This window comes from Bipolaris zeicola (assembly GCF_000523435.1).
Source record: "Bipolaris zeicola 26-R-13 unplaced genomic scaffold scaffold_97, whole genome shotgun sequence".
Classification (NCBI taxonomy): domain Eukaryota; kingdom Fungi; phylum Ascomycota; class Dothideomycetes; order Pleosporales; family Pleosporaceae; genus Bipolaris; species Bipolaris zeicola.
Window position 1 is genome coordinate 69,345 of NW_006912146.1, and position 23,975 is coordinate 93,319.

Genomic DNA, 23,975 nt, shown 5'->3' on the forward strand with positions numbered 1-23,975 from the left:
AACAATAACTGAAGCCTGACGAGATTATGTTTGACAAGTTTTTTGCTGCTTTGCATTCGAACTTATCTACCTCAGTTTCACATGAGGCCCCCTTCACAACTGCATCCTAGTTTACTTATTCTCGTTAGCGTAGTCGCAAGCGAACATCGCGCTGGATATCAAACTGCATCAAAAAGCATTCGTTTGCATAAATCCTTTACTCTACCGTAGCTCAGGGGAGCGCTCCTATTGCTGCACAAGGAAGGACATTGCCCTAGAATCACATGTCCAGCGAGAATGGTAGTCTCCGTGCAAAGAATCCAGGATCGTGGTTGCAGCTTCGTGTATACCATCCAATGACTTTCTCGATAGCTGTTTTTTTATCTTCATCTCGTACAGACAAGAACACACAAAAAGCAGCTTACCGGTCAACAGAAACGTTCGAAAGTGTTGTTTTTTGGCCCTTATATGCACGCAAAACGGACATCCTATCTTATCGGTGTCGCGTCTAGTCTGAAGCCGTGCCTGGGTCTAGCGGTGAGAACCACGACCGACTTCCACCTCACTTGACTCGTCTACTTCTGATTCAAAGTTCCATGGAACACCGTTTCTTCAAGATCCCAAATCTGTGCTAGCGGTGCATATCTCAATGTAACGTTCCCCCCTCATCTTGTTTGTTACCGAGTGCCCGGTGTGAGAATGTTGAGAAAAACAATTGCTTTTTTTAATCGCTGGTCAATGTGATGCTCATCGGATAATTATTGGCCAACCATGCTGCAAAAGATCTACAGCAATCTTTTGTCACGTGGCTTAGAAGACGCGTGAATCGTTTTAGAAAACTCAATTGCGGTGTTCCATTACTATAGCATGGCTAGGAACTACTACCTGAACACTTTACAACCCCATTATTGATGCGATAGTCGAGAACAAAAAGAAATACAGGTTTTGAGGTTTCAAATTCAAGAATCGTTGGATAGATTGACGAGTACTTATCCATTCACAGCGAAGAACTGGATTTGCCAGTTTTCTGACTGTGCTTGACTTTGCAGCTAAGTAGTTTCAAAAAGACATCATCTCATCTATTCGACAAACAGTAGCGTATCCCGACTCGAACAAATATCCCTTAGAATTATTTGACGTCCAGCTTTGTTGAATGGCTAGAATGGTTCCGATCGCCTTGGTCGAGCTGCTTACTTTTAGGGCAATCAACGCTTGGGCGTTCCAACAAAGCGTCGATATATGTCAGAGCCAGAACTTGGGTAGACGTTCATAAGCATGATGCCTTTGGTGTAAAAGTGTACTTCGCCCCCCGCCTCCCCCAGAGTCCGAGGACCTCCCACAACCATCTCGAAATTTACAGCTCTAACAAGAAGATGGAGGAAACATCTGCCACCCGAGGAACTCCAGATGTTTTCTCAATAATTGAGCCCAAAAGAGATGAGGGCCGCGACAGACGGTATTTGATGGCTGCTTTTGGTAGTCTTTGCATAGTCGTACTAATGGTTGCTCTCGACGCTACATCTTTAGCAGTCGCATTGCCTGTAAGCTTTGCCACTCCATATCATTGCTATCTCTGAATGCTTCTTAGTAGTAGCAGTAGCTAACTAAGCTGAAGGTTATTACAAAAGCTCTTACAGGCTCTGCTGTGGAAGCTTTTTGGAGCGGCACTTCGTTTCTTCTCGCATCGACTGTATTTCAGCCAATATTAGGATCATTCTCAAATGTCTTTGGAAGAAAACCGCTCATTAATGTTAGCATGACTCTTTTCTTAGTGGGCTCAATCGTCATTGCTATTGCCACGAATTTCACAGTTGTACTGGTAGGAAGGACCATCCAAGGTGCAGGCGGAGGTGGGATCCTGTGCATAACAGCCTTGATAGTCGTTGACAAGATTCCTCTAAAAGAACGTGGGAAATGGTTTAGCTCGCTTGGAGCTATGTGGTCCCTCGGCACCGTCACAGGACCTTTACTTGGTAAGTTGCAATGCATTCGAACCTAGTATAGCATTAACATATCGAAATTTAGGCGGAGGCTTGGCTAAAGAAGCCTTGTGGCGCTGGATTTTCTGGATCAATATCCCGTTTATTGGCATCGGCGGAACATCCATCGCGATATTTTTGAGATTCAATAAGGCCAATGTAGCTCTTGTCGCAAAGATGAAGGAGTTAGATTGGATCGGAATGAGTCTTTTCCTCACATCGGCAACAGGATTTCTTATCCCCATCACTCGGGGTGGTGTTGAATGCCCCTGGAACTCATGGCGTACGCTCGTACCGCTCTCCATGTGCACTGCTGGACTGATGATATTTGCTTTACACCAGGAGTATGTGGCCAAAAACCCGTTCATTCCTATTGCCATCTTCAAAAACCGGTCTGCATCAATCACGTACATGCAAACTGTCGTTTATGGCGTCCTTCTATCAATGGTGATGTTTTACCTTCCACTCTATTTTGAGGCAGCAAAGGATATGTCGCCTGTCATGGCCGGTGTGGGCATGTTTCCATGGAGCTTCACGCTGGCCCCAACTGCAATGGTACGTTTCTCGGCTGTTTATATATCAACACAGAATGCTAACCATGACACAGATTGTCGGAATCGCTATATCGAAGACGGGAGCATACCGATGGGCGAATTGGCTAGGTTGGTGTGTTGTGGTGGTCAGCATGAGTCTCCTCGTACTGCTCAAATCCGATACACCAACAGCCGTATGGGCGTCAATAAGTCTCGTTGGTGGTATTGGACTCGGAGTACTCTATCCGGCCATGATTCTCGGTGTTCAGGCCTCTACGACCGCGGAAAACCAGGCCTCCGCAACAAACATGTTCACGTTTTCCAGAGCTCTTGGCCAGACCCTCGGTGTTGCAGTCGGCGGAGTAGTGTTTCAAAACATGATTGAGAAGAGGATGCTGTCAAAGCCGCTCCTGGCTAGGAAAGCCAGGGAATATTCCAAAGATGCAATAGGCTTGGTACAGATCATCAAAGCTATGCCGAAGAGCGATGTAAAAGAGCAAGTGATTGAGAGCTTCACTTACGCACTTAGATATATCTGGATCGTAGCGGCAGCGATCGCAGCGATCGCACTGCTCGCGAGCATCTTCATTGAGGCGTATCAGTTAAGCGATCCACTCGAGGCGGACCAGGCCGCTGAAGAACACAAAAAATAGGCTATTAGATTAGAACTGACTATTCAAAGTAGGCTTCAGCGCTGAACCTGCTAAGTGCATTGCCTTCTGGACCAAGCCATCTTGTAGAAAAGGGTAGAAGCGAACTACATTAATAAAAGAAATATGAAGTTGGAAACAGCAACTTGTCGTTTGGAGATTTAAAAAAAAGCAGCGCCTCCTACATGCTACAACAACAGCAATCATAACCAGCAGGACATCACGCGTACATTTTGAATTAGGCGCATGACGACAAATCATATGGACACCACTATCAAGCGATAAAATTAATTTTTTGTAACCTAGAAGGGGGTATCATACAATATTGCAAACGTCCCAAGAATGTGTGTGAACAGCAACGATTCATGGTAGAAGCTTGGGCTCAAGCTCATGACGCACGCGGTACTTAGCCAAGGGTATGGGAACATCGACGCTATATCCCAATTCTCCCTGTACCTTTTCCATCTTCCTGGTCACCTTACCGACCAGCCGAGCAATCCAACGATCATTGGCCATTGCATGAACGGTGGTTTGTCCAGCTTTACGCATACCTACCATGGTTTTGTTCGACGCTTCCTTGAAACCGGTATCTACTTTTTTGAGAAAAGCCTTGAAGCTTTTATCTTCAGTTCCGTTGATGGTCGTCTGTGTGGTCTCAGTGTTGTTGGTGTTAACGGACGCTACACTGCTCGCCTCGCTGTCGGACAGGTTGGTGCTGACGCGCTTGAGCTCTCGTAGAACCTTGGCCTCCTCAAAATCTTTATCCGACTCAATGACCTTTGTGGCCTTGACAATGGCGGCAACAAAGTTCAACAGATCTTGATGGAACTGAGCTGGTAAGTGTGCATGTGCACTGATATGCATAGCCGCTTCATCCCTCTTAAGTCGTTTGAGCTCTTTTCGAGCTAATGCCTGTTTTGGAGTAGGCTCAGCTTCGTTGATGGCTGACTCTATCTCGAGTAACTCAAAGTCGCTTGCTTTTTCAGGGAAGATGTGCTCATGGTGAGGAAACAGGAAAGTGGGTATTGTGAGAGTTGCATTTGCGCCTCCCAATCGGACGACTTGTTTAAGCTCGACAGCATCTGGCAGAATTCTGTAAGCAAGAACATCAGAGATCTTGAACTTGGTTTGGATATTGTAGTTCGTATTGATCGGGAACTGCGCCTCACTCTGAATTGGGCCCAGTTCAACAGCAAAATTGGCATCCGCGCACCAGGAAGATATCCGCGCCTCAAGTCTACGAATCTCTGCATCCTGTGACGAGTAATGCTTGAAAAAATACTTTTTCATGAGTGCCGTGAACCATTTCCCTGATCCGGCGGCTGTGACGGACTTGAACTTGACCGGGTGAAAGTAGCAAATAGGGCTGAGCATCAATCGGTATAGCAATGGCAGTCGGTGTAGGAACTTTTTGACGTTGGGATAAGATGTCTTGCGAAGTGTGGATACTCTTATCGATTTGGAGGGTGGGTGGGGTATGGAAGGCTGGCCGTGAATCTGGGCACAAATGGCGGCACGAAAGTCGTCCATATTTTCGATATCGAGTCGCACCCCTGGTTCTTCCCTCGCCTTTCTGCTCTGCTTCCCTTCTCTTTCCTCATTTTCTGAGTCGACTTTGCTATCTTTACGTGCCTTTGAAGCCTGGATCAACTGTTTCTTTGCGATGGTTATGGCACTAGTTTCGTCGATGTAGCGTATCAGCTCCTTGTACTTTGTGTGTGCTTGCTCTTCGTCCGGAGCCACCTTTTTGACGGATGAGAAGGCAGATGCGGTGTCCTGAGCCTCGGTTGGGACTTTTCCGGCGGTGAAGTTTCGCATCATGTCGGTCGGGCGACCGGTGATGCCGCCCTTTTGCGTTGCCGCTCGAAGTATAGCCGTGTTGGTTACGACCATCGAGTCATCGTCGTCTGGTTCCGGAACGCCATACGTGACATCGCCAAAGGTGACTTCCCATTCCCCGCCTTTGACGTTTGCATACACGTCATCGACCGTGATTTCGCGGAACAATGGCACAACCACTTTATCCACCTGTATGCCCAGCTCGACATCATCGGAAAGTTTGATTCCAGCCTCCACGCCATGAGCAACAAGCGTCATTGTCGAGAGCGATAGCGTAACGCCGCGAATGACGAAGAGACCTTTGACCTCGGTATCAATCTCCAGCGCCGGCAAGTCAAAGAAAGCTATCTGGTCGTTGATGAAGTGGAGATCGCGCAAAAATGTTTTGCGTAGACTGCGTCGTGCGAGGGCGGCAGCGGCGTCGAATTGGTAAAGGCACGTGATGAGAAGAGTTGGCCAGCAACAGGTGAAAAAGACCCAGTAGAGGAGCCATGATGTTGCGCATACAGCGTATGCCAGGTTAACGGTAGCGAAGATGGTCCACACAGGGGCGAACGGGAGGATGCGATGTCCGTGGGCTTCACCCAGCAAGATGGCATACACAAAGGTGGGCGCTCCCGAGATGACCCATCGCGACGGCCAGGAGAGAGTCAGTGCAGCAAGAGCGGTGGCGACAAGGAAGACATTAGGGATGAGTTTGCTGGTAAGCTCGCGCTCCGATGTCGAAGATGGTAGAGGATCTGCGAGCGGAGCGACTGGTTTGCGCTTTGGCATAGCCGGTAGCTCGCGCGGTACGTGCGAATCCATATTTGCGGCGCCGTAGAGTATGGAAGGTGCAGATGGACTAGGAGAGAGAAAGGTACATGGTGTTTGTGGTGCTCAGCTCGCTGTGAGTGGAGTGGAGTAGAGTAGAGTAGAACAACAGTGTGTGCAGGTGCCGTCATTTGCACGCGACTGGACATGCAGGGTTTCTTTGACAACCGCCTGACGTCATCAGGCGTTCCCCACACTCAAACAAGCCATGCGCATCTGTTCAAATAGCCGGGTGGAGCAAAAGGAACGATAGAAATTATGATTGCGATGCGTGGTAGAATTGGCATCGGTACATACTTAGTACACATGGTTAGCTACCGCCCTGTACTTGGACCATGTCAGCCCCAGTGACCAGGCTTCCCTGCACCGGTGACGATGCATGCCCCGCACTCCAGTATTACTTACATGCTTGTACTACCACTACTACTACGGTCCGATCCACAGTCCGGGGAGCATCACATCACGTCATCACAGCACGCGCACCGACCTCCAGGGGAAACACCGTTCTCATGGCTCAGATGAAGACTGAGACTTGTGTTGCTCTGCCTATTGCGACGTAATGGTGTTTGCTCATCGCTTCGATAATGGATACATATTCCCGACGTACTAAACCCCATTGGCCACTAACCTATCATCACTCCATCAACTCATTCTTCAAATGATAGGTAACTGATCCCTAAATGGCACAGCACATTGTACTAAGCATTCGAGCCAGTATTCAGACTATGAACGGCTGGTGTACTACACGATACCTCTTTTCTGCCGAGTCCCGTTTTCCGACTATCCAAAATCAAAACATATTACTAGTGAAAAGGAAGTCGTGTATAAAGTATTGGATTGAACCGGAGAATAAGAGCTAGTGAAGAAAAGCTGAGTCTGGGCCGGTCTGAGTTGATCGACAGACGTCTATCATTCATGGACCATAACGATACCTGGAGGAAACTAAGCAAAATACGTCTATTCTGCGACTACAGTGAGAATGATACGGTGGTGAGTGATGCGTGCTGACTTTACAATCAGTCCAGAGGTATCATAGGCTTGCGAAAGGCCTAGATCAACTTCGGATTCCGAGGAGATTATTGATCAAGGACATATACAGTTAATGTAGGGGGCCTGAGCCGACCAGGGTGGTTGTTTTGTCAGGTATAAAACGACAACAGCATGCCCCGCGCATAATGCGGATACACATGTACTGTGCTTGGACGCCTAACCGACAGTGTGGCAGAACACAATGAGCCGTACCAACAGTGATAGAGTGCGGTGGGCTGAACTGGTCGAACAGCATCTAGCACACGCCTTGACTGCGAGCGAGTCATATACCGAGGCGGATAACTATCGCGGCCCATGTAGACTTCTTCAGACATCATGTCTGCGACTGGCTAGGCCCAGGACCAGTACCATCGCTGCCACTGCGTCCCGCGGGGCCATCAGCGCTAACATACGACGCAACTCCGGTCGAGGTGAGCTACGGGTGGAAGGGCACGTCGTCAGTTATGGTCCGCTACGTGGTTGACTTGATTGGACGCCAAGGAAATCCGAATCGTGCTGCTTCGCTCTTGACAGCCCAAAAGACGATCGACAGGCTGCGTAAATATGCGAGCAGATCAGGGCTTGGTGGATATCGTATCGACATGCTACCAGATATATGGGAGGCTGTGACGGCGCGGCTGGCCCACTGGGAGAAGACGGACTACACGGCTGGATGCAAAGTGTGCACACCTTCAACGACTTTTGTCGGCTTCGATCTGGCAACTTCAGGACGGGTGCACGGTAAGCTGTACTGGCGCCTTCCAGCGTGCCTGTTTGGGCAGAAGCTTCTCCAGTTGTTGGACGACATCTTCGCTCTACTGCCACGCTACGGCGTAGACATTGGCGCTCAATGGGCTCAGCTGCGACGCCATCTTAGCTTGCATCCCACCAGCGAGGGAGGCACTCAAGGTGTACGACCGCGCATGCTCTCGATTGATGCCACAAAGTATCCTTCGGCGCGCATCAAGTTGTACAGCCGTTGTTACTTTGACTCGCACGCTTCCTTTGCCGACGCCGTTGAGCCACACCTTAGCCTGGACGGGGTGGCGCCGCTGCCACTGCCCTGTCACTACGCCACCTTGTGGGCCCGTCTCCAGACACAGTACCAGGACCAGCCTCAGCACCAGCGCTACTGCTTGCTCGCTCACGACATGCTGCCAAATACTACCATCACCACCAAGCTGTACTGGTTTGCCGACCAGATGCCCAGCGGCGATGCCCTCATCATTAACGACTTGGTGGCCGACTTTGCCCAGCCCCACGCCTTCATGAAGCGCCAGCTCGACGCTGGGCACTTTTCCCACAACTCGAGCTACATTCGAGAGATTGGCATGGGCCAGCGCAAAGATGGTGCGTTTGATATGGCCCTCTACATTAGTCCTTGTTTGTTTTCCACATAGTAGCAACTGTGCAGTCATTCAGTACGATCGAGGGTAATGCATGCTTTTCAGTTGACAGCGTCTCTCCATGCTCACGATACCCAATGACTATCGCCCTATCCTAAGCTACTCATGGGTGCTGTATGTAGGCTTACTCGGTGTTTACATACTTGGGTATGTTCAAGCGTGTCGTTGCTTTAAAAATTACAGGTAGTACGTAGTGGTAACTTAAGCGAGAGCTTGTCTGATTTGTACTGTCAGTAAGCACATACTTGGACACATGTACGCCCTAAGGATATAAGTGGAAAAGAGGCTCAAATCGCGTCCGAACGACGACTGTGGCTTGCAGTTTCGGGACATTATTTGACATGGGCTCGTTGGGCCAAGGTTCTAGATAGCCGTCTCATCTCCCATGCGCAACTTGCAGTCGTCTTTTAATTAATTAAGCGCGGCGACATGCCCCTATGCTGGTAACAAGAAGTGACTTCAGAGGATTGCAAATGCTACTCTGGTTGGAGGATGGGCCGGTGAGCGGCGGTGGACCCGATAAGAAACGGACCTGCCCCTTTCGGCCTAGGCTGACATGGCCACTAGGAACCGTGAACGACTAGTGGCTGCAAAACGGCAATGCTTGTGAGGCTTCATCTAAAGCTTGCATTGTTCATTCTCCATAGCTCAAGTCGTGTGCCGCCCTTGACACACATGTAGTCTCCAGCGGAGAGGCACATCACTCATGTAAGTGGACCAACTCAACACTCAAGACGCGACTCGATCAAGTCCACCACAAGACCATCTCCTCGAGGAACCTGTTCGCTCGCATCCACCAAGCCGGTCCTGCACACCTGATCTTTGCCTACTTTGGCAGCTCTATTCACCACGCTAACAAGAGATTTGAGCCGACATTGTAAAATCCGCACATGTCGCCTTCCCCATTGAGCGACGCACTAATGCGGTGCAAGCTTAGCGATTCGTTGCTATCCATTGCATCACCTCATAGTTCGCGGAATATGGAGTCGACTCTACAAGGCACCGGCCGGTATCTCGCCGTCCCATGTAGTGCAGCTAGCGCCTGGAGTGGATATAAATGCTCGCCACTGCCCTACATCCTCCATGTACCTCAAGTTCGAAATTGCTCGTCTTCGGGTCACGTCAAGTTGCAGCAATGGCACCCATCTCCAAGAGCATTGCGGCTCTATCTCTCGCTTCGGGTGCTCTCGCCTCGCCCTTCCATGCGCGTCAATACAATGCAACGAGCCCGTGTGCCCAAGTAGCCAGCTCGGCCGCAACTCAAACAGCTGCCGTGCCCACCGTCCCTGCACAGTTGGCCTACGATTGTCTTACTTCAGTCCCGTTCAACCAATCTGCTGCCCTTGCACTTGTCGACGGTGTGGTGCCTTATTTCCGATGGCAAAGCAACACTGTCTGGCTCAAGGATCCCCCCAAAGAATACGCTGAAAAGGTGCAACCCGGTGTCGACATCTGGGGTGGGCTTGACAAGATAAGAGAAAAGGTAGTCAAGAGCAATTATGCGAACGAATACGAGGTATGTCGTCGGCGCACAAAGTCGAGATTCAAGAGCTTACCCATGTCACAGTTCGGCTTCGAGCTCTATCGTCTTCTCCAAACTACACACGACGGCCATTTTGTCTATGTGCCCGACATCCTAGGAACCGTTTTTAATTTTGCGCGACCAATTCCTCTCGTTTCGGCCTCTTCAGATGGCAAGGAACTACCAAAGGCCTACGTCTACGACGATGTCTTAGCTGAGTCTTTTGGCAACGCAACCTTCAAGGCATCTCCCATCACAAAGATTAATGGTCAGAACGCTAAGAAATACCTCGAAAACTGGGCACAGTACGGCTCTCTCCAAGACCGCGATGCTCTTTACAACAACGTCTTCTATGAACTTGCTACTGTGTCACTTGGCCCCACTGGACCTGGCATGGGCACTTTTGCTGGGTCAGGGAGAGGTCGCTGGGTATGTAGATACATCTACATGAAGCTTCCATGAGCTAGCAGCTGACTCACGACAGATTTACCCTGGAGCTACCACCACGCTTGATTTCGCCAATGGCACTAGCCACACCTACCAAAACTTTGCCAAGGTCTTGATCCCATTCGATGGTATCACTGATGGCGAGAGCCTCTACAAGCTTTGGTTTACCGGCAACCAACCTACTGAGACTGAGGATCCCGCTCCTTCTAACTCTACTACACCAACCCCTTCGGCATCCGCCTCTGCATCCACCACACCAATTCCTGCTCCTGGCTTCCCACCGCCAGTTATTCGTGAAAGCCACAACTTGATTGGTGGTTATTACCTGGAAGACGAGTACTCCGATGTTGCTGTTCTGTCTGTTCCTTCATTTGTGGGCATCGATGCTCAGGAAGAATTCCAAGCCACTGCTGTAAACTTCCTCTCCGCAGCCAAGGCTGCCGGAAAGAAGAAGCTTGTCATTGACGTTCAGGCAAATGGTGGTGGTACCATCTTGCTGGGATACGACCTCTATTCACTCCTCTTCCCTAATGACATCGATCACGCAGCAGCTGACCGATTCCGTGCTTTCGAATCAACGGATCTCATTGGCAAACAGTTCTCCAAAGCTTCTGAAGGTGTGACAAGAGAGCCAGTCACTCCGGAACAAAACGAAACACTGTACGGCCTTCAGAGCGATGTCATCTCTTCTACCTTCAACTATCGCACAGATCTGAACCTTGATGGGGAACCCTTCACCAGCTGGACGGAAAAGTTTGGTCCGTTTCATGCCAAGGGTGACAACTATACAAGCCTCTTCCGCTGGAACCTAAACGATACATTGATCACCCAGAACTCAGGTGGCATCTATGTTCACGGCCATGGCCCTCTATCCAACTATACTGAACAGCCCTTCGCTGCTGAGGACATTGTTGTTGTAACTGACGGGTACTGCGCATCTACTTGCACTATTTTCTCTGAGCTTATGCGCCAACGTGCTGGTGTTAAGTACATATCCCTTGGTGGTCGCCCTCGTGAGGGTATCACACAAGCAGTCGGTGGAGTCAAGGGTACCAACAATCTTCCTTGGACCTATATCCAGGCGCTTGCTCAATATGCGGTTCTCAACACCACCTCTTCAGCCGACGAGGCAGCGCAGCTCAACAACACCGAGCTAAACCAGTACTGGTCTTCCGTTCCCTTTGACCGTCTCGCTATTGGTTCGTCAATCAACATCAATTTCCGAGACGGCATTCGTGACGGCGACGAGACTGAGACCCCACTGCAGTTCGTCTACGAGCCAGCTGACTGCCGCATCCTGTACACCAAGCAAATGACCGTTGACATCACCGCTATCTGGAAGGCCGTCGCAGACACCACCTGGGGCGGAAAAAGCCACTGCATCGCCGGTGACTTTGCCGGATACTCAACAAACAGCCTGACCAAACGCGAGTTGAGCGGCAGAGAAGAGGCTCTCAGCAAGAGAATGAAGCAATGGAGGAGAGAACTTGCGCCAAAGGATTACCCCCTCGATGTCCGCACCGATATGCGCAAGGCAAAGATTATGGGTGACGGCGTTATGTGGCCATAAAGCCATAGCGTAATTCTTCAACACCACCTTCGAAGTAAGAGAAGGTAGGCAATATCATTAATGAATACATAAATCTCATTCATGACTCATTCATCGTACACTTCTATACCCAGTGACTTGGACCAATCTTACTATCGAAATCTATAGCATCTTTTGAAGTAACAACGAGAGTACGAGAAGTGATAGCATAAGACGTCATAGTAAAGTATCGAAGATCAAGCATAGCGAGATTTGAATGCAACAGACCCGTTAATTCGGAGAAGGCGACTGATACCGACTAGAATATCTTGTTGCATAACGACTGATTATTCTTTTATCTTCAATAATTATTATACTGAGTATGACTGTATTAGGTATAATGGAAATAGTAGCACACACTATTTTCCTAAAAGAGATGATGGCCAAGGTTGATAAAGGTATTAGGCGAAGATTTTCGAGGGAGAATTAGATAGACACGCGCAACCGCCCATTTGCTAGGACATGCTTTTTTCAAGTGGGAGAATTGAATGATACTTTGTTGCTGGTGCTGATGCTGATGCTCTCCATATCCGATCCCTCATTCTTGTTCGCGCTGGGACTAAATTTCCAAAATTCCTTTAGCCTTGGACGCCTGGCAGATTGGCCCCAGATCTCTAGAAAGTTTGTTCCCAGTCAGCACAATGCTCTGGAGCGACTTGCTAGCGCAGAGCGCCTCAGGAACCGTGCCGGTCAGCTTGTTGTTCGAGACATCGAAGAGTTCGAGGTGGGGGAGGTAACCGATGGCGTCAGGGATGGAGCCGGACAACTTATTCCCGGAAGCCAGGAATTCCTTGAGTTGGATAGCGGAGCCCAGGGAGTCGGGGATGGGGCCGGAGAGGCGGTTGTTGGCGAGGACAAGGTATTCGCCGGGGAACGAGCCGATGGTGTTGGGGATTTGGCCAGAGAACTTGTTGTTGTTCAAGAAGAGGGCATCGAGACTGGGGTAGGCGGTGAAGACATTGTCGGGGATGGGACCGCTGAACTTGTTGAAGCGGAGATCGAGGAACCCCAAGAGGTTGATCCTCAGTACGCTCTGCGGGAAAGGTCCAGAGAATTTGTTGTTGCTCAGGTCGATCTCGTAGAGATATTGCAGTTGGCTGAGATCAGGCACTTCGCCGCTGAACCCGTTGTCGTTGGCATGGAAGAGGGCGAGGTCAGTCAATTTGTCGAGAAAGCCAGACAATTTGAGGTTGCCAGTTAGTCCGAACTCGTTGAAATCAATGGAAGCGAGGCCCAGTTCGTTGGTGTTGGGGACGGTGTCGCAGTAAAAACCTGCCCACGAACATAAATCAGAGCCTGCGGCAGTCCAGTTAGAGAGAACCTGTTGAGGGCCGGATACGCGCTTGGCGAAGGCTTCAGCGGTATGCAAGTCGCGCAATAGGTTGGCAGGCATGTCCGCCGCCTCATTAGGTGGTGCAGCATCTCTGGCGGGAGCAGCTTGACCAAGTGCAGCGAGGCCGGAGAGAATAAGTGCAAGCGTGTTGTGATGCATTTTTAATGATAGTGTGACGTCGATGAGGCGACTTGAATAAAACGAAGGACTAGAGGGTTGGAGATCGATGTGCTGTGCGTTTTTCTTCGGGCACATCATTCAGGTTAAATATGAAGAGCAAGGTTTTACCATTCATTCGACTTACTGGACTGTGTGTCGTGAGGCGTTGTAATACGTCCGAAATGAATACCCGAAACATGTGCTGATGATTCTGGTTATCGTGTAATACTGCCGTCTTTGGTATAGCGCCCTGGCGAGGGATTCTCCGCTTGCAGGTAGTTACCGCTCGCGAGGAGACATCTTGACTTTGAATATCATGATCCTTGTAGTTAAAAATCAAGCCTCTGTGGTGAATTTACTTTGTAGTTATGTAAACTTCGAGAACCATCTGTAGCGAAGAGAAAATATCAGCCCAGCTTACTGGTGAGAAAAAACGTGATTAAGGTTTCACATATAGGATCGAAGGGTGTAGCCACTATTGAAGCAGTGCTCTTATGAAGTATGAAAACGCGAATTGGCAGCAATTTAGAGATTAGGGCTATCGTTAAATGCATTTTACGCAGCGATTCCTCGAGATATAATCAACTACTGATACCTGGCGATGTCTCCATGAGTGAACAATGTCAAAATCTCAGATCCTAAATCCAGTCCGTGATTGAGATCGTCGGCTTACCACCTCATGATAGTTTGATTCAGTTGCTGACATGAGATGCTCTAGCACTCCAAAGTTCGCACAAAAAGCCCTACAGCTAGCTGATCTCACATAGGAGGGGCGTAAACATTGCAGTGGTCGATACGGGTGAAGAAATGACTTGCGCGAAAAACTTCAATGGTTAAATGCTAGAGTCAGACTGTAGCTTTCGGAAGCTCGCCATATCTGAGGGTCGTTGGCAGTGGTTACTACGGCGTTCCTAGAATACACTCAATCTTTTACTATTCTTGTCTAGCAAAAGCAACGCATCATGTTGTTTACATGTTCTAATGCTACAAATGTCAAGCTGAGGGGTATAAAAAGGGGTGGGAGCTGGAGAGCCTTGAAATCATTGCACGCAAATGTACATTTACATGCTTGTGATGCTAGAATTGCTATTATTAGCGACTGACCCAAAGTTTAGTGCCTTGGTAAATTACGGGTAAGCACGTCAGTGACCCTTGGGCCTAAGCTGCCCCATGCTTGAGCCTTCTTTCTGCAGAGCCATGGATCAATCAGGGACGTGTCAACCCAAGAGGGCACAGGTGAAAGCAAAGACGGTGAGTACAAGCACGCATTGCGGGCATCTGGAAATAGGACTGAGTTCCGTAAATGTATGTGTACATACCAGTTTCCCCTCACACGCTGTCCAAAGATTGGTTGTGGATAAACGGACCGATCGGCGAAACTATTTAACTAGGCGGACCGGAATCTAGCCAGATAAATAGACCAACTCAATTCCACGAATATTACATTATGGATGACCAGTTCATCCTATATCACTGTGTAATATCGTAGGAGAATGCTATTTTCTTCACGAAAATCATACCGATACAATGATGTAGCCAGATAACATTGGCTGGATCAAATATAGGACGAAAAACTGTATATACGCACCGAGGATGAATCCTTGTTTATGGATGTTACCGCTCAAACAACCCTTAAACTTTTTGAGGCACCGAGCTGAATGACCTCAATCTCCTTGAGAATCTCAGTCACGATGCGCTCCTGCCCCTCCTTGCCCGCCGCATCTGTCACCAGCGGACTCGGTTCCTCGATCATGCAGTCGTTCAGATACTTGCCATGCGTCTCCATGCCCGAAGCACCTGCGTGCACTAGTGTTCTACTGCCTACCTCTGTCGAGCGTGCCACCGGCAGCCTGAAGAACCAAAACCCCCAGTCTGTAACATCACGCGCTAGCGCTGATGAGCTCAAGCTTGGGTTGACAATGCTGATGGTTAGGAGAAACTCGCTAGCCGAAGGATGGTTAGCAACAGGGCGCACGATTAGTAGTTGTATGAGCTTAGATATGGGATGCTGTTGTGACTAGTATTCCTTGCATATCTCTCTATCAGACAGCGCAATTAGAATATGGCCGTTAGGAGCGGGACGCTGGGGAAAGTTCGTATGGTCGTAGGCGGCAGACTCCGTAATGGTGAACGTGGGTCGAGTATTGCATCGGGTAGCTGTATCACGCATCTCAGCCATCATATTAGCCATCGGCAGCGTTGTGGCGATAACCATGGAGGCCGGTCCGCTTGAGCCCCATGTCCAAAGCGATGAAGATCTCGAGAACATGCTTCGTGACTCTCTTTCTGTCTCGAGCGCACAGCAGTGTTGCTCTGCACCCAAGATACCACGAGAATTAGGCGGTGCTGTCGATGCGGAGCACAAAATGTACGTCGTTACTGGACTGCGCATCGCCGACGTGAGCACCTTTCTCATGGCCGTTTTTAGGGGTCCCACAGCTAACGTGTATGCGGTGGCGGAAAAGGTAAAGTTGACTTGTGGCTGTTTCTGAGAATACGAGAGCAGATGCTGACATGAAAACAGATAGCCGATGATGTAGAAAAGGTATATAGACTCGCCTGAGTTGTGGCAGATGAATGCCGTCTAACATTTCTTTCATTTGTCATTGTTTCTCGGAAAACCGTGGTGCAATCAAATATCTTTGTGATCTTTGACTTTTGCCGTGATCGTCTGAGCTGGTAGAGGCTGCGAATTTGTGGCTTTTGACCTGACTTAAAGTTGTCATCGCACAATGAATCAAGAAAAAACACGGACAATGTGATAAATCGTGGTTTGAACCAAGGAACTACTGAATTTCTCAGCAGGATGATGGACAGCTTCAACATGATCATCTCGTAGCAGTTTTGGTCATGTGGGCTACCTATATCGCGAGTTTGGACCTGGCATCGGAATTCTGAATTGTGTTTACAGTTTCTCAGAGCTTCCATCCTTATCCTGCTAGATTGGAAGAATCAAAGTTACACCAAGATGGGGGTCCATATCCCTTAACGCTATTGGCATTTTAGTGCAGGGTCAGTTAAGTCTTGATGTTTGAAATTGTACTGCCAGAAAGAGAACGACCTGCTCATCAAACAAAGAACGAGGAATGTTATACCTCAGAAGCGAGCAACAGCCTCATCCATGAGCTTGGTCGTTTTCGCGACATTTCTGACATCTGCTCGCGGTGCAACAGCATCTGATCCAAGTTCCTTAATATTTGTGACAACGTTCAGTGTCAAGGCTTCTGAGTGGGTATAGTTGACGACAACTTTGGCGCCAATGCCGCGGCCAGAGTTTATCACCAGTGTGACTCTATCATCGAGGAGGTAGGGGATATAAGGGGTAGTTAAAGAGGGCATGTTTGACTCCCGCATTGATGACACACCAAAGAGGATGATTGGGGTGGGAGGTAGTAGACAAGGAAGGGTGGCACTCAAATAGATAGTGTCAGAGTGGGTACAAGATGGCCAATGTATACCCATCCTCACTAGTTAGTACCCATGTGTACGCCGGCATAGACCTTGAACTAGACGGAGATTCTGGGCGAGAGGGCGTAAGGTCGTCATTCAGGATTCGTTGAAGCCACTATCACAGTGTTGGTCAATTGGCCTCGATCCATAGCTAGTGCCATTATAGTAGTCATGACACTAATTCCGTTTGGTAAAATGGTATACGATGCTCACGTCAGGAACACGGCGATTCGGCGTGTGGGAAAAGCGACATACGATATATTGAACGGGATGATGCGTATCGAGTAATGCTCAAACCTTTCTAAGGTGAACTGCTAATTTCAGAGAAAGGCTTCGAAGCCGTTTTTTCATGACCGTCTCCAATTGATACAGCTTGACTGTAGAGAAGGGGAAAGATGCTTCGCCTTCTTCTTGCTGCCCGCACAATGTGAACACTCCTGGCGTCATTTCTGGAGATTCTGTAGATATGTAGCGCTTAGTGTGGGTTGCTAGCTGTTTCACCAGGCGCTGTACGCGGTGGAGCTCACCCATGACCCGCTGTGCAGCTACACGCTGTGCATCTTCTTCCGCGGCATTGGCCTTTGCTTTTCGAACTTCGGATTCGCTTGCGGCTGCGCCGTAAGAGTCGAGAATCTTGAAGATGATGAGTGAGATTATTGTGAGAAGGTAGCCGTCAGCTGAACACTGACACTGCAGCATTGTACCAACTTGGTTAATGTACCGCTTGTTTGCTTCAATGACTAGGTCTAGGGCTGGTCCGGTCGCATTGATCACTCCGTCTTGTTTGAGGAGCTTACAGGAGATATTTGGGGAGCCGAAAGTAGGTTGGTGGAACTGTTGTTGCATGATTTTTGTAGCATGCGTAAGGCATGTGTCGAGCGCTGGGATGGTGGCATTTGAAGCTGAGGATTGTGACTCGGTACATGATTCGAGTAAGGGAGGCGTGTCAACGGTAGATGTTTTATGGACTGTGGGGGCCCAGAGGCTCACGGAAGATGGCAGGTTGTCATCCAGGTCCCTGGCCAGATTTACGGGTGATGCGGCGTCAGACCCGAGTCCCGGAGAACTTGACGATGTACAAGACATAGTTGCGGCATGCATGGATTGGGCCATGAAGATATCGTTGCTGGGTGTGGTAGAAGTCCAGTCGTAGGCAGATTGACTAGAATTGTCTCCAGAAAAGAAAGGTGTTGGGGTGAGCAATTGGTGCATATAGGTGTCGTTGTCGGTCCAGTGAGTGGATGAAATTGTAGTAGTCGTGCTAAATGATGAATCGAAGTCGAATGGTTCCCATTGTAGCATCAATGTAGCAAGGGAAGGAAAGGCAGCCGAGTCTGGGCGACGGCCAGCGCGTTTGTTGACCTGATAATGGCAAGGAGTACCACGCCTCTGGCAACGTGAGCATGTTGGCTTCTGTTTGTGACATTTCACCTTTGATGCGGCACAGGCGTCACAGCTATCACGCAACTTGAGTGCCATGCCGGTGATACTAGCCCAGTTTGCTTTTGAACACGAGGACAAAGAAGAGAGATAGGTTGGTCATAATCGTTGTGGATTGCGACCATATATGAGTGGTTGGTCTAGTTCTAGATTGCAATTATATAGGAGTATTTAGTCCGTACCGGTGAACATAGCTCTAGGATAAGAAATTACAATCGCCACTTCTACACAACGCGCCACCGTGTCGCCAATTTTGGGTACTACGTACATAGTGGAAGCTGTCAGACGTCACGTTAGCCAGTCATAGGTAGCAATGGCTGATAACGGACCGCTAAACCGACGACGGCGCTATTAGAAGCATGAAGCTGCTTGACGACGACAAGACCGCCGTGGGCATCGTGGATGCTGCTAACAAGCTCGACTAGTTCATGTAATGTTAACAGGCCACTCCCGACCAACTGTAGTAGAGTCAAGTCACGCAGGCGTGCGAGCAGCTCAGTCTGACGTAAGACGGCGCCGGGCTCCGGCAGCAGGGGACATGTCAGAATCAGTATGGCGCTTCGCTGGGCCTTAAGGACGGGTAGGTGGGCGTGCAGTTCGGCTTCAATATGAGGGCGGACGGATCCAGGAACGGTTGCGGGTACGCGCATGAGGTACAGGACGGCGTCGTTTATTGTCTGTGGCGTGCCATGCGTTCGGTGACATAGGTAGAGGTTGTTATGGGTGGTGGCTGGTGTGACTGTGGCTGTGGCTATTGCTGTGGCTGTGGCGTTACTCTGCGTCTGAACAACGAAGATCAGGGCGGGGTGGCTTTCCGCTAGCGCTAAAATTACCCCCGCACCCGCCAAGCCACGTGACAGGAGTGGGCCCACTACATCGTCGACCCCAGCAACCTGAACCACTGTTACCACCACCTTTGGCAACGATAGGGCGGCATCGTGAGCCAGGCTCGTCCAGTCGATTTGTGCCAAGATAGGATTGTCTTGATCCCCACCGCCCATGGCCCCATCAAAGCTTGACCACAGTCGTTGCACTCGTTGGCTGCTCCAGTCGACCGAGAATCCTTCACCCTGGGGGCATTGCGATACAGCGGCCATGCGCAGCATACAAGGAGCCACGGTCTCAGCCAAGAACATAGTTGCGTCTAGTTGGGCTAGTTGGCGAACGAAACTAGCGGAAAGGGCGGTGTGTGCAACGAAGCCAGCCCGTGGTTCGCGCAAGAAGCCGCCCATTGTTGTAAGACGAATAATCCGGCACAGCTGCGCCTCAGGCACGTCAGCCAGTTCGGCCACATCCTTGATAGACAGCCCGTCCTCTGCCTCGACTGGGAGATAGGCCAGTACTTGGAACTCGCCTAACCATTGCACACATGCTAGAAGCTGGTTCTACGCTCATGTCAGCAAGTGTCTTGCAACAGATAACTACCCATCTCAGATTGGACTGGAAAATCTGAGGAGAGTTAGCCAGGGGGATGAAGGCGGCCGCACCTGGTTTGCAAGCCGCTGGACAAACATCATTGGCTCCAATTGGAAGAGCAGCGACTGGACGTAGTCCAAGGATGAGCAAATGCTCGCTGTGTCTGATGACCCTAGCCCGCTACGCACCGCATCGCGACATCGGTTTGCGACATGTTCAGCTGCACTCACAAGATCAGTGCCAAGTCTCGAATCCATGCTGGGCCTTGACAAGACCTCGGCGAACAAGAGCGATCAAAGGCGACTAAATACCCGTACGTGCACACGGGGTCCGTCTCTTCCATACTTGGACATCTGGTGGGCAGCATACGGCCTCAGGTTCTGGCCCGCAGGCTGTGTTGCAAGAGAGCCCCAAGTTTTGCGTTGCATTCAACATGGTCAGGTATGACTTGCATGCAACTCAGACCATGTTGCAGTCTTACGTCGAGGCTAAACAAAGTACACAATTGTAGATTGCCCCGCCAAGCCCCCTTATCTCCTTCGTGCGCAAGACTACTAGTCTTGATGATACCTTTCAGGCGCCAAATGGTTCCGCCAACCAAAAGATGCACTCTCAGCTTGTCGGCACTACCGAGAAGCTTGTCGGTAGGGCCGAGCAGCTCGCCGTTGCAGCCCGCTACCCACGTGAGAATCTCTTCTTTTCCATAATCCAGGAACCAGCATCATCATAGCCGAATACGAGCTATCCGCCACAGGTGCACCTGTCAGGCGTACTATGCATGACATTAACATGAAGGGTATTGATAGCTGCAAACGCATGAAGAACATGTAAGCCAAGCTACTTGATTCTTCGAACCTCGTGCTATAAAAGACGTGTCGTACTTCAAGACTTGAATTTCTTATGGTCAAAGTAGGCTTTCCAGAGGTATACATAGAACAGACTCGCACCAAATTTAGTTTTTCCAAGTCCGTCGAATTTTATTTATTTATAACATCTGTCACCCTGTATAGTGCTTTGAGTGATCAAGAGTGTAAAGTATTCTAAGAGAATACGAGCCGTGAAGCTGTCGGAATCTTTAGGTCGTTAATTCGTCGTTAGCCTTGTATAGTGTGAGAAGAAGGAAACAATGAAATCAAGATATGCTTTGCATACTGCGTAACAATATAACATCTTCAAACACTGCATTTGCAATACTCGGGCTTGACGTCCTAAATCTTTTATATCGCTCGTTACCAGTAGATGAGTTAGCCTGTGGACCTTCCAGACCTCGGTTCCATGTCCACTTGCCTACCACGACCTGGTGCCACATCAATTAGTACCAGTACTCAAGGCGCAGAGTCGGCGACTTGGTTAACCAGGGCCCGACTGTAGATGCAAGGCGCCCTGGATGAAATGCCTCGGCTCCGAGGTACGTTGCAATATCCAATTCACCCTCCTTGAACAAGCAGCTAACGTACGTCTGCAAACCCTTGCCCTGATCCAATGTTAGATGTCCAGCTAGGCTCTCTAGCATCCCAGGATAGCCATTACAGGGCGACCCTCGTCCATTCGCCTCCATCCACCCGGTCAGTGGACGTCCAAGCACCGGGTCATTGCCTCCATAGTACCGGGTAGGAACAAATAGTTTGATCTTCGGCACCGCCTTGCCCGGAGCAAGGTTAAAGTAGTATAGGTAGCCCTTAAGCACCTTACTTAGCTCTCCAAAGTTGAGACCGGTCTCTAACTCTGACTCCGCAGGCACCTCGGCATCTTCAGGAAAATCGTTTTCAAGCTCATTGATGGCTTTCACGAGAGACGCTAGCTGACCTAGAAGCCTCTAAACTTCGGGCGCAGCTATAACGCCTCCTAGTGTCATTATATGTCGTACTGACGCAAAGCTTGTCTGCGTAGTATGAAAGTACAACTTGGGACGTGAAGTCCCGGATGCAACATTGTCCATAGTTAGCGATATTGGCGTGGAATTTCGGCCTTGTGGGCCTGTGTTGAGGAACTGGCCGACAGCAGTACGCGCTAGCGTTGTGAAGGAGGCCGTCGGAGCCCCGCTATAGGATTCGCGCCTCAGCCTCAGCCCGTCTACACACATTGGGTGTAGAGCCAGCCTTGGATGTATTCCACGGGCGTTCCGTCTAGGGCCAAGAGCGACTTCCAAGCGCCAGTTGAGGAATGCTGCGCCAGCCCGGGGGTGCGCCCCATATACGGCATCGTCCAATGATAGTAGAATAGTAGTGCTTCGTACTGCTTCTCGAGAGTACATCCTGCCGCATCCATAATTGCAGCCAAATGGCGGCCTGTGAGGTGCCATCATGCGTCGTTGTTGCTATTCCTTAAGGGCAGGCACTTTTCTAATGCTTTCCAAGCTGTAGTCATTGCGCCGTGGAAGAGAAGTTGCGTTTTGTTGAATCGAGAAGGTGGAGGTGAAGTTATTATCCAAGATAAAGCTTGATGGTTTGCGACATGTATGAAATAACAGATCTACGCAATGTTCTTTAAATGCACCACGACGTTTCCAAAACCCATAGGCAGTGGAATGTCATTCCTGTTTTTGAAACATGGATGGGTTGTGAATAATGTAGTAAACTATTAAGTGGTACTGACCTCAGGTGATGTCGTTGACGTAAGCCATAAGAGCAACATTGGGCTTTAGAAAGTTCTCAAGGGTGGCGGTAATAACTTTGGTGTTGTGACACGAGTCGATGTCGCCGCAATCAGTAAGCGACCCAAGATTTGGGGCGGCTCAATACTGCTCCCGTAAATTCCAAACCCGGGCAATACTACGTTCAACACAATTGTCAATTTCACGACTCTTAACAACACACTGCCCAACAATGGCTCATAGGTTGCCTTCACATACACTTCGACAGGTCCGAATGTGATTGCATCGCCTCTGGCAAGCACAGACAGTACTGTCAACTCAGCCGGCTTAGATCCCTTTACATTGCTCCAGCCCCAGATTGCCAACACGATAGACCTGCGTTCTATCAGTAATGTAGTCACCGAGCTTGATACCTACCAAGCCGACGGATTTCGCGATACGTCCGCAACAGTCACGTTTTGAACTGATCCACCTACCTTATTCGCTATCCATACTGCCTCAGACCAGGTCTACCTCAAATACAACATGACGGTCGAATACCTGAACTGGGTCAACTTCTATGTGCCGACCGCCAAGATATCTTTGACGCTTGCCGCAGTCCGAGGAGGAAATGTACTCGGCTTGGAAGAGAACCCAGAGGATCTGATTGTAGCGTCCATAAAACCGCGATGGTTTGACGCCGCTCAGGACGCAGCCATGTATGAGATGGTGGGGGAGTGGGTCGACGCGGTTACTAAAGCTGCCGGCGCAAACCGCCATCGCTTCTTGTATCAGAACTTTGCGGCTCCGTCGCAAAAGCCACTTTGTGACTACGAATAGCAAAGGATTTACTTTATAGAATCTGTGTCAAAGAGGTATGACCCTAGTCAGACATTCCAGAAGCTGGTTCTAGGGGGGGTTAAGATTAGCAAGGCTTGCTAGAGGAGTACATCGGGTATGCAAGGTTCATACTTTTGATGTGAGAATACAGCCAACTCATTACATTCGAAGATAGCCATTCTTATACACATAAAGTGTGCATATGGCTTCGCTAGTGCCTTAGGTGCCCACCATTGCGAACACTTGGACAACCCTCAATACTACTTGTCGCATTCATGGACCTCGTTTTCCGTGTACGAAGAAACGCGATCTGATTGGCTCGAAGAAGCTATGCTCTGATTGGGATGCCAAGGAATCAGTATTTTCCGTTTTGGAGAGTACCCAATCACGTGACAGATATCAAGATTCCCGCCAGCCTAGCCAAAAACCGACTAGAAAGCGAGCTGAATACGAGCTCAAAAATCCAGCTAAAGAACGACCCAAGGGGTGGCTAAAGCACTAGCTCGAAGACTAGACCGACTAAGCAGAGTAGCTGGAGAATGAGCTGGAGAACGAGCTAAAAGGTCTACTCTCCGCAAGAGCGAATAGAGGCAAAGAGCGCGCGCCGCTCGTTCGCCTTACATCATATATAAAATAGGTACTTCACAGCCTAGCTGGCGAGCCTGAAGGGTGGAGCTAATATGTATCTACTCTGTCTATTGCCTAAGCTTCACCCCCTTTTAGCACTGCCAGGAGAGCTGTCAAGTAACTATTTTTTTATTTTCTCTATGCTTGACACAACACTAAGCTCCATGTTTGCGGGACCACCAAGTTTAGCACCGCCGTCATGAACATCTTGTTTAAGGAGTGATCTGTTCTTCATCTATAAAATCTAGCTGAACATTGATAACGTGGTTCACAAGCGAGTCGGCCACCCAAGCGAGTCGGCCACTTTACACTAGCGCGTCAACTTCAAGTTATTACAACAGACTTTTATCATA

General features: G+C 49.4%; 14 protein-coding genes across 14 annotated transcripts; 7 read left to right on the forward strand and 7 right to left on the reverse strand.

The window, feature by feature from the left end:
• Window positions 1–1,442: 1,442 nt before the first annotated feature.
• On the forward strand, window positions 1,443–3,144 carry COCCADRAFT_98788 (uncharacterized protein; the record flags this gene model as incomplete). Its single annotated transcript, XM_007715110.1, has 4 exons — window positions 1,443–1,520; window positions 1,595–1,952; window positions 2,005–2,513; window positions 2,566–3,144. 4 exons carry the CDS (start codon window positions 1,443–1,445, stop codon window positions 3,142–3,144), a joined length of 1,524 nt encoding a protein of 507 aa, XP_007713300.1.
• A 360-nt stretch (window positions 3,145–3,504) lies between these two features.
• Window positions 3,505–5,787, reverse strand: COCCADRAFT_27081 (uncharacterized protein; the record flags this gene model as incomplete). Its single annotated transcript, XM_007715086.1, has 1 exon — window positions 3,505–5,787. One exon carries the CDS (start codon window positions 5,785–5,787, stop codon window positions 3,505–3,507), a length of 2,283 nt encoding a protein of 760 aa, XP_007713276.1.
• A 1,237-nt stretch (window positions 5,788–7,024) lies between these two features.
• COCCADRAFT_37657 (uncharacterized protein) lies at window positions 7,025–9,109 on the forward strand (the record flags this gene model as incomplete). The annotated part of the gene is made up of 3 exons (XM_007715111.1): window positions 7,025–7,104; window positions 7,154–8,172; window positions 8,979–9,109. The coding sequence occupies 3 exons, from the start codon at window positions 7,025–7,027 to the stop codon at window positions 9,107–9,109; spliced, it is 1,230 nt and encodes a 409-aa protein (XP_007713301.1).
• A 254-nt stretch (window positions 9,110–9,363) lies between these two features.
• On the forward strand, window positions 9,364–11,767 carry COCCADRAFT_27083 (uncharacterized protein; the record flags this gene model as incomplete). Its single annotated transcript, XM_007715087.1, has 3 exons — window positions 9,364–9,744; window positions 9,796–10,179; window positions 10,235–11,767. The coding sequence occupies 3 exons, from the start codon at window positions 9,364–9,366 to the stop codon at window positions 11,765–11,767; spliced, it is 2,298 nt and encodes a 765-aa protein (XP_007713277.1).
• Window positions 11,768–12,344: 577 nt separating this feature from the next.
• Window positions 12,345–13,277, reverse strand: COCCADRAFT_98771 (uncharacterized protein; the record flags this gene model as incomplete). The annotated part of the gene is made up of 1 exon (XM_007715112.1): window positions 12,345–13,277. One exon carries the CDS (start codon window positions 13,275–13,277, stop codon window positions 12,345–12,347), a length of 933 nt encoding a protein of 310 aa, XP_007713302.1.
• Window positions 13,278–14,898: 1,621 nt separating this feature from the next.
• COCCADRAFT_5887 (uncharacterized protein) lies at window positions 14,899–15,468 on the reverse strand (the record flags this gene model as incomplete). Its single annotated transcript, XM_007715081.1, has 2 exons — window positions 14,899–15,220; window positions 15,326–15,468. 2 exons carry the CDS (start codon window positions 15,466–15,468, stop codon window positions 14,899–14,901), a joined length of 465 nt encoding a protein of 154 aa, XP_007713271.1.
• Window positions 15,469–15,490: 22 nt separating this feature from the next.
• Window positions 15,491–15,840, forward strand: COCCADRAFT_5888 (uncharacterized protein; the record flags this gene model as incomplete). Its single annotated transcript, XM_007715082.1, has 2 exons — window positions 15,491–15,742; window positions 15,802–15,840. 2 exons carry the CDS (start codon window positions 15,491–15,493, stop codon window positions 15,838–15,840), a joined length of 291 nt encoding a protein of 96 aa, XP_007713272.1.
• Window positions 15,841–16,373: 533 nt separating this feature from the next.
• COCCADRAFT_79814 (uncharacterized protein) lies at window positions 16,374–16,580 on the reverse strand (the record flags this gene model as incomplete). The annotated part of the gene is made up of 1 exon (XM_007715113.2): window positions 16,374–16,580. A coding segment is annotated over one exon (207 nt), but the record flags the coding sequence as incomplete, so codon positions are not given.
• A 438-nt stretch (window positions 16,581–17,018) lies between these two features.
• On the reverse strand, window positions 17,019–18,206 carry COCCADRAFT_98812 (uncharacterized protein; the record flags this gene model as incomplete). Its single annotated transcript, XM_007715114.1, has 1 exon — window positions 17,019–18,206. The coding sequence occupies one exon, from the start codon at window positions 18,204–18,206 to the stop codon at window positions 17,019–17,021; it is 1,188 nt and encodes a 395-aa protein (XP_007713304.1).
• Window positions 18,207–18,460: 254 nt separating this feature from the next.
• Window positions 18,461–19,840, reverse strand: COCCADRAFT_98779 (uncharacterized protein; the record flags this gene model as incomplete). Its single annotated transcript, XM_007715115.1, has 3 exons — window positions 18,461–19,038; window positions 19,162–19,552; window positions 19,655–19,840. 3 exons carry the CDS (start codon window positions 19,838–19,840, stop codon window positions 18,461–18,463), a joined length of 1,155 nt encoding a protein of 384 aa, XP_007713305.1.
• COCCADRAFT_98806 (uncharacterized protein) lies at window positions 19,839–20,030 on the forward strand (the record flags this gene model as incomplete). The annotated part of the gene is made up of 1 exon (XM_007715116.1): window positions 19,839–20,030. The coding sequence occupies one exon, from the start codon at window positions 19,839–19,841 to the stop codon at window positions 20,028–20,030; it is 192 nt and encodes a 63-aa protein (XP_007713306.1).
• A 64-nt stretch (window positions 20,031–20,094) lies between these two features.
• On the forward strand, window positions 20,095–20,313 carry COCCADRAFT_98768 (uncharacterized protein; the record flags this gene model as incomplete). Its single annotated transcript, XM_007715117.1, has 1 exon — window positions 20,095–20,313. A coding segment is annotated over one exon (219 nt), but the record flags the coding sequence as incomplete, so codon positions are not given.
• Window positions 20,314–20,895: 582 nt separating this feature from the next.
• COCCADRAFT_5890 (uncharacterized protein) lies at window positions 20,896–21,522 on the reverse strand (the record flags this gene model as incomplete). The annotated part of the gene is made up of 2 exons (XM_007715083.1): window positions 20,896–21,399; window positions 21,451–21,522. The coding sequence occupies 2 exons, from the start codon at window positions 21,520–21,522 to the stop codon at window positions 20,896–20,898; spliced, it is 576 nt and encodes a 191-aa protein (XP_007713273.1).
• A 754-nt stretch (window positions 21,523–22,276) lies between these two features.
• On the forward strand, window positions 22,277–22,995 carry COCCADRAFT_5891 (uncharacterized protein; the record flags this gene model as incomplete). The annotated part of the gene is made up of 3 exons (XM_007715084.1): window positions 22,277–22,291; window positions 22,420–22,626; window positions 22,684–22,995. The coding sequence occupies 3 exons, from the start codon at window positions 22,277–22,279 to the stop codon at window positions 22,993–22,995; spliced, it is 534 nt and encodes a 177-aa protein (XP_007713274.1).
• Between the last annotated feature and the right edge of the window lie 980 nt (window positions 22,996–23,975).